Here is a 16,701-nt window from a genome sequence, read left to right as displayed (position 1 = left end):
CTTATGCCAAGGATCATGAAACTTCATAGCTACATTGATCATGACTCGAAGATGAAGCTTATTGATTTTCAGGTCACTAGGTCAAAGGTCAAGGTCATGGTGACCTGAAATAGTAAAATGGTTTCTAGATGATAACTCAAGAACGCTTATGCCTAGGATCATGAAACTTCATAGGTACAATGATCATGACTCGCAGATGACCCCTATTGATTTTCAGGTCACTAGGTCAAAGGTCAAGGTCACGGTGACCTGAAATAGTAAAATGGTTTCTGGATGATAACTCAAGAACGCTTATGCCTAGGTTCATGAAACTTCATAGGTATATTGATCATGACTCGCAGATGACCCCTATTGATTATCAGGTCACTAGGTCAAGGTCACAGTGCCAAAAAACGTATTCACACAATGGCTGTCAAGGTCACGGTGACTCAACTTAGAAAAATGGTTTCCAGATGATAACTCAAGAATGCTTACGCCTAGGATCATGAAACTTCATAGGTACATTGATCATGACTCGCAGATGAAATAATGATAAAACTTGACCAGGGTGTTTGTCTGGACAATATCTAGGTCAAGTTTGACATTTGGTAAAGATTTAATGAACCGACTCCTCTCAGGTGAGCGAACTAGGGCCATCTTGGCCCTCTTGTTTTGAATTGTGTTTGTCTGGGACAACCATTGCGGTAATATAGTTAAACCATAAGCCAAAATGAGTATGCTGTCATTAAACAGATTTTAAAAATCCAATAACCTGACTATATAAATGAATAATGTCTAATAGCTCTTAAAACATTTCACCAGTTTTGGGCTGTTGGGCATAAAGATAGTGTGAAGATTTGTCTGCAGGATTTTAATATTTCTTGGGATTATTTGTTCCCTTTTGCCTGAAGATTTCTAAAAAATCATTGACATGCTCCTTTGTTTAAGGTCAAGGACATAATGGAAGGTCTAAGTTCATGAATTATTGTTTACAATTCTCCATGACTTGGTGTATTTTGTAATTACTTCATATAAGCTATCCCCATTTCAAAAATTATGCGTTGCATAAAATTCTTATCACCCCTCCTCCACCAGTCACAGCAAAACAAATTCGCAAAGCTCTTGGCAAGATGAAATGCGGCAAAGGCGCTGGTCCGTCAGGAGTGATCGCCGAGATGTTGGAAGTAGCTGGTGAGGAGGGAACAGAAAGGCTGAGACAGCTGGCTGAGGTCGTTTTCAGCAATGGTGTGATCCCCAATGACTGGGAGGAGAGCCACATCATTAACCTTTACAAAGGTAAAGGGGAGGCTCTAGACAGAGGAAACTACTGTGGGTTAAAGCTTACGGACCAGACGATGAAACTGATGAGCGTGTACTTGACACCCTCATACACGAGGTGGTCAACATCGATGGTATGCAGTTTGGTTTTGTACCTGGTAGAGATACGACTGATGCAATCTTCATCATACACCAGCTGCAGGAATAATACATTGCTGCAAACAAGCCACTGTATATTGCATTTGTCGACCTGGAGAAAGCATTTGATAGAGTACCAAGGAAGGTCCTCTGGTGGGCCCTGAGGAGTCTTGGGGGTTCAGGAATGGGCAGTACGTATCATACAAGGCATGTACACAGGCACAAGGAGCCGAGTACGTGTCAACGGACAGTACAGCGAGGAAGTTGGAGTAGGAGTGCATCAGGGTTCTGTTCTCAGTCCCCTGCTTTTCATCCTACTCCATGAGGCTCTGTCGAGGGAATTCCGCACCGGGGTTCCATGGGAGCTCCTCTATGTTGATGATCTTGCTGTGATCGCGGACTCACTGGAGGAGTGTCTCTCCAGACTGAAAGGTTTGAAGGATGGTATGGAAAGCAATCAGCTGAGGGTCAATATGAAGAAGACAAAGCTATTGATCACCGGACCTGGATTGAATCTCCTGCGTGAGTATGTGCAGTATGTTGGAGTTGAGTGGGAGTGAACTCCATTGAGTGCACCAAGTGCAAACTGTGGGTGCACAAAAAGTGCAGTAGCATCAAGGGAAGAATCACCAGCATCCCGGACTATGTTTGTCTGAGATGCCTGGACCAGGCACGTCCAATTAATGGAAGACCAGTTTCCCAGGTGGTCGTTGACGGCTCACAGCTTAATGTTGAGGCCAGCTTCTGCTATCTAGGTGACATGCTATGTGCTGGGGGAGGCTGCAAACTTGCCATCATCACCAGATGCTGCACTGCCTGGGGAAAGTTGGAGAAGCTACTTCCAATACTGACATCAAAGCACGTTTCCCTTAAAACCAGTGGCAAAGTGTTCAATGCTTGTGTCCGTTCTGCCATGTTACATGGTAGTGAAGCGTGGGCACAATCCGCTTCTGATCTACAACGACTTCGTAGGAACGACAGAGCAATGGCAAGCTGGACCTGCAGCATCAAGCCTGATGACTGAGTCGACACTGACACGCTGTATGGTAAACTAGTGATACCAGAAGTCACAGCATCACTGAGAGCCAGATGTCTGAGCTGGTTTGGGCATGTCGAACGTGCCACTCCTTACATGAACTCCATCACGAAGATGGCCATTCCTGGTGCTAGAGGTGGAGGGAGACCAAGGAAATCGTTGTCTGACTGTGTTAGGGATTACCTGCACACCAGTGGCTTGGGATACATAGACCCACAAAACAGAAGAGTTTGGAAATCAGGGGTTAGACGTTCTAGCTGCCTGCTGCCTACCCCAGCTACTGGGACTAATCCTGCAGCAGATGACAAATAAACTCGGGATCAAGTCAAGTCAAGCCTCAGTGAAAGTTTCTTGGCATTGTCACATTTCTTGGTTTAATATATTTAATTTACATATTCTTTATAACTAATATATACATTAAACCTCAAAAATGTATATGCCGTTGTGGTCCTGATATCAGGTGAAGAATAGAGAATGTACATTATGCTATCAAAGAAGACGAGGGCCATCGGGTCGATTTCAACAGTAAATGTATTTGTGATTAAATAAAGAAAAATGGTTTGCAAAATTTCAGTTGTTTTGTAAGAAATTTGCAAATAAGAAAATTACTTATCAACAATAACTATACACACATTGAGATTGTTGTTGTTTTTAAAGGCCAGAAACTCAGACAAGAACAAGAAAAGTGGAACTGGCTGTCCTCTGACAGCTCTTGTTCAACTTGGAATGTTAATAACATTATAAGTACAACCTGCTTATTACATCATGGAGCTAAGGATGGTATGCATGAAGTCGCTTCTGCAGTAATTTTTATTTTTTAAACAATTTTTTTCTTTATTGTATGTTATGTTCTAATTAATTGTGTAAGGTATTGTCTAGCAAATTAATAAATATGATGATCTTATCTGGAATGCAATGTTTATTTGAAAATAAAGGCCTCAAACTATTGTGTGTTTTTTCATTTTCCACCAACATTACAATACATCATGTCCTGTATTTAAACAATCAATTGAGGCTTTCCAGTATACCATTACCATGTTGTATCAAGCAATCTCGATTTAATAAAACACAATATACCTACACATTATGTAGTATAAGATGTTGATGTACAGTGGTTGACTTGTCAGTCATGTCCAATACCGTTGAGATATGATCTTTATATTTTAAAAAATCTTGCTTTAAAATGAATATTTCTGGTGTCATAAATACTTGTGAGTTGTATACAACATGCATATCTACTGTTCAGTTATACATGTATTATAATTAATCCTTTGTCATGATAATGATGGAATGGCATATAGTCTTACGTCCGTGTATACGTAAGTGAGAATGTTTGTATTTTTGGTGGTGACATTTTGTGCGCGGTTCATACCTTTGTTGTGCATTCTGAGATTTTCATATAAATTATTACAAATGATAATATCAATTCAAATCATCACAAGCAACAATCGTGACACTCGTTTGAAGGTAAAGCTTTATTGTTACAACAGCCCCACATGTGTCGCGTCACTTCAAGATAAAGCTCATAGCTAAATTTATTCCTAATATCTTATTAATAAGTATGTGTTCGCATCCAGCCCATAATATCTAGCGCATGATGTGATTTTGAAATAAATTGGAACCGATAGACCACTTGTTGAGTGCAACAGCCACGTGACTGTCTGATTTATTTCTTTTTAGTCAATTTTTATTACTGTCAATCCTATTGATACGACGTGTTGTATGTACAATTGGCCAAATATTTTGCTGGTTTTAAGTTCAATGTCGCTTATGAAGCAGGCTTTTTGTGTAGCAACGGTTTCAAAGGGCCGGCTCACAATACGCGTTTCAGTGTCCATAGTAATAAAGCGGGGGCATGCGTGTCCTTTTAGATTCATCCGTAGTTTTAAAATATGGTATGTGATAAAATAAGTATATACTATGAATGATTGGTAGATGTACACTCGTATATTTGCTCAATTGTTTTGTTAACTGAAGGGCATGAAATGGTGTCAATTGAGTAATTACATGTATAAACATATTTAAGTTTTATTAAAAATTGACGTAACACTGACGTGGTGAACAAATGCGCAACCACGCAGACATCCGTTGTTAGGGGCGGGCTGTGGCTTTATTTGTTATAATGTATTGTTATACGCGGAAGTATAATTTTAAAGTATGCATATTTATACTGAACCGATGGGCGTCTGTGTCAGTGGTTGATTTGAATTAAGAAGCAACTTAACGTGAGCGCAAAAATCAATTGCAGCAGTCGAAAAACAAGCACAATGATTAACAAATCGATTCCTTGCTTGGGAAAGGCAATACATAGAATTAGACATTCAACACAAAGTCATGTTTGACACTGGAAAGGTCAATTAAAACCAGGGAGGGTTTAAACCGCTTGAAAGGATCTAAAACTTAACAATTAGACCAAAATGTATCCCACAAACTGTAAATAAACAATAACTTCGAGGGATCGTAATTAAAATAAAAAAGCAATACAAGCTAATAATAATTCGATAATTATTTGTTTACTTAATATTAGATTAAGACGCAACAGATTAACAACTTTGTGATGCACGATAAACTGCCCATTACGTAACTAGGATATATATGCATAGAGGCATATCGTCAGTTGCTCAAGTAGAAAATCGGTCCTAACTTGCAGACAGTTATCGACAAAATACGATTCCCTTAATCATTAAATATTTAATTAAGTGGATACTCGATATCACCGTTTCTAAGAAATTGTCAATGTCACAGAGTTTGTTTGAAATATCCAATTGTATTGCATTTAGAAATATGCAAACATATTTACGTGTGTACAAAGGAGCAGACTACGCGAAGTCATTAATTTGTTTCTTTTTATTTTTCTTCTTAGGATCCTTCATTTGTTATTCTTTACTCTAACATTTGGGCTGTCGTTCATAATTTAGTTAATCATTCAATCTTTTGTGTAATCATTTATGCACTCATTAACTCATCAATCCATACGGGTGTCTGTTTACATCTCACATATTTTGTCTTGTTCTTTCTTTTCATCTTTTATTATATTGCGCAAAATTTTATTCATTCGTTTAGTATACTTTATATAAAATTTTGAATTTTACCAGATTCATAAAGCTTTATCAACTGCATCAATTAGTATTTCATTAAACTAACATAACTTCTCAAAATCAACGAAAATTTCGTACAATATTTCGCAAAATAAAGCTAAACAATTAAAAATCATTGTTCCTTATGGCAATTGCCGAAATTTTAACACCAGATGTGGTCTGGTAAAATAGATGTTTGTGGATACAAAATGCTCGTTTTTATTATGGTTTTAACATGGTACCATTTTAGTGTTCGTGTGTCGTATGAATAGATATATTCGCAGGAAATTATCATGGAATTTATTGTGGTCACAAATAAATAAAAACGAGCATTTTATATCTACAAAAATCTATGTAATCATACCACATCTAGCGTTGAAATTGTGGCTATTGCTTTAAGAAACACTGATTGTTTAGGTGTAAACTTTATTTTACGAAATACTTTACGAAATTTTCGTTGATTTTGAGCGTTATAGAGACTTAAAATGTATCATATTTATTATACAGCAAATTTTAAATATCATACATCGATTTATCGATTGATCGATTCACCCTTTGAAGTTTATCAACAGTTCAGCAGCCTTATATTTTCATAAGTTATGCTCATCTCCTCTTCATTACTTATGGGGCAAATACATTCAGTAATCGTATCAGCATTTATTATACAGACGGTTGCTGACAGACGATAACTGAACCAGAATGCACCCAAACATTTTGCTCAATGGTATTAAAAAATATCTTGTTCCGTTAAAAATACAATCTAAAGACTTCGACCAATCTTTTATTTCTGAATCATATATTTAAGTTTATTAATTGGACAGTATAGTTTTACAGTCTGGTTTATATATTTCACGGTATTTGCATTATTGTACTTATGTTTAAAAATTGGACGAGGATGCACTTCAGTGCCTTGTTAAATTTCGCACTTCAGAAAAGTAATCTTTTAACGTTCTATATATTTTAATCTTGTACATGGTAATCATAGATAGCATGCCCGTTAGTCTTAAGGTATGTTATAAAGCAAAAAAAAACTTTACCAAAATACATCTCATCTTTGCCTGTTGTCCCGTCCACGACATAGGTCGCCGACCAATTTTCTTCAAGCGTCTCTATTATAGGCGAGTCTCTCCCGCTGTACCCATTGTTAACTTTTTAACCCTAAAACAAAGCTTTAAATTGTGCCGATTTTCGCGAATTAACTATAATATGATTTTTTTCGTTTAAAGAAAGTCTATTGTTTGCAAAAATCTTGGTTTGGCGGAAAGTGTGGTCCCTGATTAGCCTGTGCGGACTTTTTTCACAGAGCAAGGCTCATATTTCTATGGTATATGTTACACACACAACCGAAGTTCTCTTCATGCTTGTCGTAATACTAGTATTCTAATTTAAATACGTATGCAATGTAATGTAAACCCATCAACTTAAGCAAGACATAAAGTCATTTTGCACGTACCAACTCCCATAACCGTACATTTCCTTAAAAGACACGATAATTAAGCTAAATGCATTTAAGAAATTAAAAAGGTCATTTGGTTGGTAAGAAAAAACACGTATCAAAGTCCACTGTTACAGCGGGTTTTGTTGTGCATTTTTTATTGATTTTAATGCGCATTCGCGCATGTTTCTCGTGTTAGTCTCCAATCTAAAACCTGAAAGTGATATATTATTGAACAACAACGCTTTCCTTGCAAACAGGTCGAAGCAGAAGTCGAGGCAGAAATACCATAATGAGTTTCATTAACTGAAATAATGTCTTTCAATTAATCACATTGCTTTTTTAGAGTAAAGCGTTGCATATATTATGGTAAATATTATTTATACTGTAACCTACTCCAATAGGCCTCCCGAAAGAAGCTATGCCAAGGTATTTTAAAGATGTTTTGACAATAGTCGCCCATAAATATACTTTATGTCAAAGGTGTTTCGATTGCAAATCTTCAGGAGATAATTACGATGCCTTCAAAGTTACGTGTATTTAGAACACATTGCTTGGGTTCTGAGTGTAAATTTCTCTGAAACCTGGTGATCTGTGTGCATACAACATGCCATAATAAAATAGTATTTTTACTTCGTTTCAAGTTGATGGAAATATTACTCTATATAGAGATAAATGAAAACGCTTTGAACATTGATATTACTGTGTTGAAAACTCTCAAGTTTGTGTTTACAATACAAGAAGCTGAAGTCTACATCTAACCAACTTATATATGGTATCAGCCATATATGTAACGATAATACGATACCTGCAAATAAATATACAACCCTGCAATAAAAGATTAAAGAGAATCCGCCTAGCAATAAAAGATTAAAGGGAATCGGATAAAGTCTCGACAACTCTGTCCGGTTTAAGTAAACCATTGCCCACTTTTACTTAAGTTTAACGTCAAGTTGGCAGCTTTTCAACACGATATTTATTCCCTTATATTGGACATTTATAAGCTGTTTAAATAAGTTAAGTTATCTCAGGCATCTTTCGTTACCCTTTGAAAAAAAACACGTTTTATTAGCCTTAATCTATACATAAAAGCATAATGATAAAAGACCTCGTTTCGAAAATTCTTTAATATGATAATGATCCTTTAGCCTCTTTCTGTTAGTCTCTATGTCGTTTTAAATAAACAATTAACTATTGCTAAATTGATTTATAGATTCTCCGTTTGTAAGCAGAATGCGGAAGAGTTTGCATAGAAAATTATCGTAAATGTTTACTTAAGTTTAATTTAACAAGTATTTTGAAAACCGTTCATTGGTGTCGAAAAGATTTTAGATTTGCAGTTCTATTAATATGTTTACCCTTGTCCAAAAAGCCTTTGGTTATCAATTAGTTATCTTTTGATAACATTTATAACTAAGATGGAATTTTTATTAGATATTGGTTTTTTTAAATTGAAGACATACTATTGTAACTAAACGAGTATAACCGTGTAATTTAACAGCAGACCTTTATACCTTAGTCATAGTCTACAAAATGCATAAATGTTGATGAATTTCACTCGGTGCATACGATTAAAAAAATTTCAATCTTGTTTGATTTATTCGACGTAGTTTTTTTCATTTACAAAACACGACTATGTACTTAAGGCCGTGTTTCCGCTGACGTTTGTGCTAACGCGGACGGTAAAGGTTTCAAGGTCAGAAAAGTGCTTTTAAACACTGCCCGTTCAGTGTACTGTAAATGCAAATAAACTTAACATAATACAAATTGATTGCAATACTAAGTTGATATAATGTGGTCATTTATCAAAATCTATAAGCAACAAAATTGCACTTTTGGAAAATAATGCATAAATATTAAAAAGGTACCACTTCTTACCGACTGTAAATATAAACAAACATACATAATAGCATTTGAATAATATTGAAAAAAAAATAAAACAACATAGAAATACACTATGCGGCGTCCAATTAAACAAATAAATGATGATGTAAGTTATCCAAATCATAATTGATTACATTTATCAAGCATTACTCATACAATGACTGGGCATCCTGGTGCAACGGTTTATAGTTAACATAAACTCAACTACACAAATATAAATACGGAAACCAATAGGAAATATCGCAGTTCAAAGGCTTAATGCGTCATCATTTTTTGCTTTAATGATGACAACGCATATTTTTAAAATTAATTCTCCATGATACGTAATGGATATTAAGCGACAAATTATTATACGATTTTATTGCTCTTATAACTAAAATGAATTATCATTGAAAATATGAAGTCATTAACTTAAACATGGAAGTAACTGAAACATAGTAACGTGTTTATTATTGATATTTACACATGACACAGCTTAACCTAAAACAAATGAAGACCATGAATATAATTAAAATTACGTATTTGATTTTTAATTACATCGCTATTGGTGCTTGCTTGAAAAAAGGTTAATCAAGTGACAAACATATATAACCTCACCGAATGCAAAGAATAAACACTGGCTATAATGTCTAGCGGTAAAATATATAAAAGGGCAAACACATATGTAGAAATAGTTCCTTTGAATTTGATATAAACGACTACCGATGGATAAAGTAAGTTCAATGTAACATAAACTGCAATGTCGAATGCAATAAAGTCCTAAATGCTATTTAATATTATATTTCAGGAACGTCATGGTATACAAAAACAAAACAGAAAATTCCGCTCGTGTTAGCAGCTTTGCAAAATAAACGTGTTATCTATTAAATAGCTTACACAAATATAGAACACGATTTAAAAGGATCTTATGTAACGTATTCGAATTTTTGAAAATCATGATCAGACTATCCTGTCACGCAAATGCAAAGTAAACACTGGACGAACATGTACTGATAAACGCTTCTGTAAGTTTTGACGCAATAATTCATGGCAGACGAAATACGGTCATGTTTGAAGCAGCAAGACGTAAAAACTTAATTCTATTTCAATTTCAGGGTTTTACCAACTCATAGTATATTGAATACCTATTTCCTAAATCCTTTTAAAAACAGCCATAAAACAACTATGGAACTGTATCTACTAAATTGTTTTTATCGTTCAATTAAATGCTACAACATTATTTTAATGTTTTTGTTTTGTTTTGTAAAATATCAAAAGTCTTTAAATTACACTCGCGGAGTTTTATTCATTTACCAAACATGAAACATAAGTTATTTATACATGTATATTCACATCAGGCAATATAACATCGACAACTTTGCATATTATGCACAAGTGTACATCTAGATAAGCATTAATGAAAGAGATTTATTCAATGTACAATAAATACAATGTACAATGTTGACAATAAATGTATAATAAATAATAAAGCAATTATACAATGTGGTGATACTAAAAAATCATTTATACAATTGTTGTACTACTTCTAGTTCTAGAATAAACGGTCTGTCAATTACAAACGCAAACAATATAAGAAAGGTGATTCAAGTTAAATTGTTAAAAGGGTACTTAGCCTCATATTTAAGTAAATGTAATTACGGAATAAAATCGCACTAAGCTTATGTATACACATTGTTATGACTCATGTTATTCTGGTATTGAGGAAATTGTTTGGCGTTTGGAGGCACCGTTATTTTACATCGTACATAATACTCGTTCTTAATTGGCTCAGCCAAGTCACATGCTGACTGTGCATTTTCCATATGAGGTAGGTAGCTTTTCATATGTGTCTTGTTCTGAGAAAATTGGGCTTAATGCATGTGCGTAAAGTGTCGTCCCACAGGCTAATCAGGGACGACACTTTCCGCTTTTATGGTATTTTTAGTTTCAAGGAAGTCCCTCCTTGCCGAAAATCACGTTTAGGCGGAAAATGTCGTCCCTGATAAGCCTGTGCGGACTGCACAGGCTAATCTGGGATGACACTTTACGCAAAAGCATTATGCCCAGTTTTCTTAGAACTCGGCTGATATAAAGATATTAACGTTAAATGACGTGACGGAGTAACCTATAGATATACTCATTTTAAAATTTGAATGTAAAGAAAGATTATAAGCAAATGCCCGCAACATTTTAATATGAAAAGTAGCAAATACTTTAGAGAAATTGGATTTTGCTATCTCACACATTAATAAATAGAAAGTTATAGAAATAGAAATATACTTGCATTAATGCTTTTAAAAATAACCGTTCGACAAGCGCACTTGCACAACGATATAACATATAATGCAAGGCTTCATCAAAAGAAAAATAAGAAAAGACATGATCATGGAGAAATTTTGTTTCTGTTCAGCAATAAAACAATACATCTTTTACAAAATGCGGTCGACGTTCACTCTTATAGTTTTGTTTACATACAAACACTCTTTGCTTAACACTTGGTATGAAATGTTAAAATGAATCAATAAATCCCATTTTAATAGTTGGCATTCGATTCAAGCTGACAAAAAAGCATCTAATGAATATAAATCAGTTCATGAAGAACGTTTTAATACATGTTTACTCTCGTGAAATATATTGTTGTTTTTTAATGCAATAGGTTTGTGTACATGTCCCTTTGAATGAAACATGCATGTTAATGTCATTTTAACAAGGGTTTTACACCATTACAAACGGCGTCGCGCTGATTATAACGTTAATATTGACAATATTAAAGAATTGTTAACGTCACTGTTAACGTCGCATCACATTTTAATGAAGATCACCACAGCGCAAATGACTTTTCCTTTATGCCAATTGATGTTGTTAATAACAACATAGATCGTCTATGTAAAGAAACTTACTATATACATAGACTTAAAACATTACACCCTAATGGTATGAATAACAAAGTTCTTTTTAACATAAAAGACTAGCTCTTCAATTTAATTAAGCTTACTTTTGTTTTTTCCTATTAGTATTTTTTTATATAATTTTATAGGAAATTGTGTATTCTTGAATCCGAAAGTTAAGCTTAATTTAATTAACGTTCATTTTATTGACGTACATTTTCCCGCATTTTAATGTACGTTAAGTCAATGACGTAACATCCGCTTTCTGTTATTATTTGTATTATCCTGATGAAGGCGTAAGCCGAAACGTTGATAAAAAAGGAAAGAAAAATACGTGTTTTTGTTGGATTTATCATACTAAATAGTTCAAAAAATAGTTTCGACGTTTAATTATTTGGTTACATGAATATCGACAATACTACAAACAACTTATTTTGTTAAAAAGTTTGAATGTTAAACGAACTGATCTGGATCATCTAGTACAAAATAATTAAATGATCTTTTGACCTCATTAAACAAATCTGAAATAATACGCATCATACATTCGCTTCTCTCCGGCTAATAAAAATATTAAGATGCGATTGTATATCAGGCCCTAAGGAAAGCAAGTGTTATATCCCATAGACGATAACGCATTTTCCCCGCCCCTACACATGAAAAAGATGGAGAGCGGTAAACAGTGACTAGACTATTTAAGCCGAGGTATATAAAGCAGGAACGAAACGGCTTACTTAAACAGACGATATGTTTACGTTATAAATCAGTCGAGTTTTTAATTCGAGAAAAGTTTTGATACTGTCTTTTATACAAACCTCAACCGGTGTAATTTTAAGGACAATTGATATTTTTGAGAAAAAAATCAATATTATTTTGTTGCATTTAAGTAAAGGGTTATGCTATTAAAGTAGATACTCTTTCATAGTTATACTTTTTGCGGTAGCCTTGAAGAGGATTGAGGAAATAAGTATTCAATATAGTTTTAATTGTCGGTAAGAACCTGCAATTGAAGAGGAATTAAGACTTGAATCCTGATATATAATTTTAATTGTCGGTAAGAACCTGCAATTGAAGAGGAATTAAGACTTGAATCCTGATGGTTCAAACATGGCCGTATTATGTCTGCTGTGTATTATTGCGTCGCAACTGACGGTTGTGTTTTCCAGTGCAGGTTGGTTCAGCTTTACATTTCATTTGCGTGACAATAAAGCCTGGTCATCATTTTCGAAATTTCCATTACTGTATATAATATCGCATGTCAGCTCTTTCATTGTGTTCTTATATTTTAAATAAGCTATTGAGACAGCATGTGTTTTTAGTGGGGCTGGTAACATATGTGAAAGTTTCTTATTGGTTTTTGAATGCTATGATGTTCCTAAAATCTAACATTATACACAAATTAGGACTTTCTTGCATTTAAGATTGCAGTTTATGTTACCTTGAAATTATTATATCATTATGCAGGCGTTTATTGTACATAATACAGCTACTTTTCTTTACCTTTGCTTGCTCTTTTATATTTGACCACTAGACATAATAGCCACCGGTTATTCCTTGCATTCGATGTGATTATATAACTTTGTCACTTGGTTTACTGTTTTCCTCCCAAGCACAACTTGCTCAGTAATAAATTTCGCAATTTTCATTCACTTTATAACTCCTCTTGTGTACAGTTAAGCTGTATTGTGTGTACTTACGCATTATACAATATTAATAGTTTTTATTTACGTCCATGTGTAAGTAAAGGAACTCATATTGCACAGGATAAATGTATCTGCGATGTTCAAAGACCTATATAAGAGATGCAAAGAAAATTGCATACGTATTTGTCGTCTAACTCGTATGATGTATCAAAGAGCTTTAATTAAAAAACATAAATTGGCGATGTCGTCATTCAAGCAAGAAAAAAGAACACATTACGCCTTTGAATACTCGTTATACGGTTGCTTATTTAAATATGATTGCAATACGGTTTAAATTTTGGTATATTCATGTGTAGATCGCCTTAAACTATGTGAAGTATTGGGGTTTTATTAATATAAACCGTTGCACCAGGATGCTTATTAATTTTATGAATAAAACTTTAATTATGAAATCAAATATGTATATGCTCATTGATGCAATCTTTTTGTTAATGGAGACAGCATAATTTGATGAAATGTTATACTTGGGTTGTTTTTTTATAAATTATTTTAAAATGTTATACTGTATTTTTATGATTACAGATGGTGAGATATTTTACGAAATGGTAGCTTTTCAATAGTATTTATACAGAATCTCCAAAAGAATGGCATTTTTGCTTATATCTTATGATAAATTAACATGAATATATAACTTCTTTATATTCCCGCAATTGTCATTTTTTGTTAAATTTGCATTTACAGTACAATAAATAGGATGCGTTTATTAGAACTTTTTTAACATTGAAACACAGCACCTTTACCGTCAGCGTAAGCAAAAACGCCAGCGGAAAAACGTGTCCTCAATGTACAAACTCGTGTTTTGTAAATGAACAATTAAATCGGTTTAATTAAAATGGATTGAACATTTTTAAATATTGTGCACCGAATGAAATTTATCAACATGACAGCATTTTGTTAATTATGACTACGATAAAATCTTTGCTAATAGATTACATATTTATGCATGTTTCTTTACAAAAGTTTGTCTTCAAGTTTAGAAAAATGGTACTCGAAGTTCTTTATTCTTCGTGTATGTGTTTTAACATTTTATTTTAATAACATGAGATATGCTTACAAATATCGGACATAAAAATGGAAATCACGTCACATGTTATTCAAGCGTTCATTGTACATTTTTCAAAATGCCATCTTAGGTATTAACGTTATCAAAATATAATTATTTAATTATAAATTACTTTCCGGACACAGGGTACACACATTTATGTAGCTATAACTATATTATACCACTGAATAATGATAGTTTATGACCCATAAAATTGTTTTGAAATTAAAACGTATGCGCATATAATGGTTATGGCGTTGCTTGTTAAGCTATATGCACATGCTCTGTACGTATATACCAGAGTGCTGTGTGTTCTTAACATTATGCGATTGTTCTTTCTGCTATTTGTCATGTCGTTTCATATACATGTATCTACTCAGAGCCTTTTCCAACATGTTTCGAGTCCATCAATTGTAATCAGTTGCAACACGCTTCTTTTATAAAGTACAGAAGAATGCAATTCCTTTATAAGTTTTTATGTCAGAGCTCATGTTGGAGTTTGTAATACTATCTTGGTTGGCAATGCGTCTCAGTCAGGCCCGATATGCACATTATGTCATATTTATAAATATGATGTAAACAGCAATCGCATCCAAACCCATTTTTTTCGTGGAAGATTAAGGCAAATATATGTATTCTTTTAATTGCGCAATTAACATCTGTCATCGAAACGTGCGTATTATTTTAAATGAATTCAACCGTTTTTATCCGTTAATGCGTCACATGTCCATAAGTTTTGTCAATTAGAAAGATGTATACTGGAGTATGTATTGTTCCACATTTCATTCGATTAGTACAGTTTAATTACTTGCTTATTATTTTAATGATTAAATAAGTAACAATGAAACCGTTTCAAAATTGTTATTTGGGATGTTAATCTTACAGAAAAATTATTCGTCTAACTTCACTTTTGTATGCGGTATAGAATAATATTTTCTTAAAGCACTTTTTCATAAATAAAATAGCTTTAAGGAAAACCAAGATTTTCACAAATAAAACGCATGTTCAAAGGCGTTATTATGGTAATTGTACCATAATATACATACTCGTTTACATTTAAAGATTATTTCAACATCATCATATTGGAGGATAAAGTCAAGATATACAAAACAAAACGCGTATTTCGAAAACAATAGGTATTTTATATGTTAAACAAATACAGTCACCAGGATATTAATGTGCTTCTCGGTTTAAACAATGGGATGGACTGTATATTAATTTGAAATTGAATGTATCCGCGAGCTGCAGCCATTAACATCAGTACTTTTCAGAATATGAAATATCTAATTATGAATCCAGATCAGTCGGCAAAAGATAGGTTCTTCTATTCTCGATCAAAGCGATTCGTATATTAAAATTTGTCCACATGCGTTACATGATTATAAGGTAAGTCAGTTAAATGTACATGTATACGCACGGAATTTCAGTATTTAAAGTCATTCCATATGCAATAAGGATTTTTAAAAAATTAAGAAGAATGTACAGTGTACATCCACAATCCGTTAGTCATGCAATCGCCTTCTGAAATAAATCACCAGTAAAGTCATCTTAACTATTTGCTGATGATTTCTCACCAAGAAATCTTTGACAGAAGTTATATTTATGGGCGTCTGTTCAAAGAAGAATATTCGAAAGACTTCGACCTAGCTTCTGTGTGGAGGCATGTTGAAGCAGGTTACAGGACCTAGCTTCTGTATGGAGGCATGTTGAAGCAGGTTACAAGATACTTCATTATGGAGATGTTATTCTCTTGAAAATCCTTTTGATTGAATGGAAGACCATTTTTCAGTAAATGTCTTAATGGGGTTTTTTTCTCGACCTGTATGCATGAAAAGCATTTATGTTCATTTAGAAAGGGCTTTTATGTTTTAGGATTGGAGACTTAAACTGGAAACTTGCGCGGATTTAACTCACCTAAAAGTAGCCGGAAAAAAGCGTTCACTATATAGTGACCTTTGATACGTGTTCTTTTTACACATCACATGAAAAATGCATAAAAAATTGTTGAATACCTTAGCATATAATCCTCTTTAAATTTAGAGTAATTGGGGTCCTTACGTACGAAATATTAACTTAAGTTGTTACTTTTGTTTAGGGTTTTACAGTTCAAGGTATACCCGGTACATATTTAAATAAGTAAAATGCGACCAGATTGCAGAAAAGTTTGCTTTTATACATATATGTTATTGTAAATGTCTAATATATGAGACACAATATATCGTTTTGGCGTTTGAAAGTGCTTTCAAAAACAGTTCTTGTACACTG

General features: G+C 33.7%; 1 protein-coding gene and 1 long non-coding RNA gene across 3 annotated transcripts in view; one reads left to right on the top strand and one right to left on the bottom strand.

Moving 5' to 3' along the window:
* The window catches only part of LOC127866508 (uncharacterized), a 60,313-nt gene that overhangs the window by 2,041 nt on the left and 41,571 nt on the right, over positions 1–16,701 (bottom strand). The window lies entirely within an intron of this gene.
* LOC127866499 (carbonic anhydrase 2-like) overlaps positions 12,408–16,701 on the top strand; it is an 82,804-nt gene continuing 78,510 nt past the window's right edge. The window contains exon 1 of one of the 2 annotated variants that reach the window (XM_052407053.1): positions 12,408–12,862. In XM_052407053.1, the coding sequence (XP_052263013.1) occupies positions 12,799–12,862 (64 nt within the window). In that variant the 5' untranslated portion in view covers positions 12,408–12,798. The remainder of the gene's footprint in view (positions 12,863–16,701) is intronic. The other variant, XM_052407054.1, reaches the window with a different exon arrangement.

Source organism: Dreissena polymorpha, chromosome 2 (assembly GCF_020536995.1).
Source record: "Dreissena polymorpha isolate Duluth1 chromosome 2, UMN_Dpol_1.0, whole genome shotgun sequence".
Taxonomy (NCBI): Eukaryota; Metazoa; Mollusca; class Bivalvia; order Myida; family Dreissenidae; genus Dreissena; species Dreissena polymorpha.
This window is presented reverse-complemented; position numbering and strand designations above follow the sequence as displayed.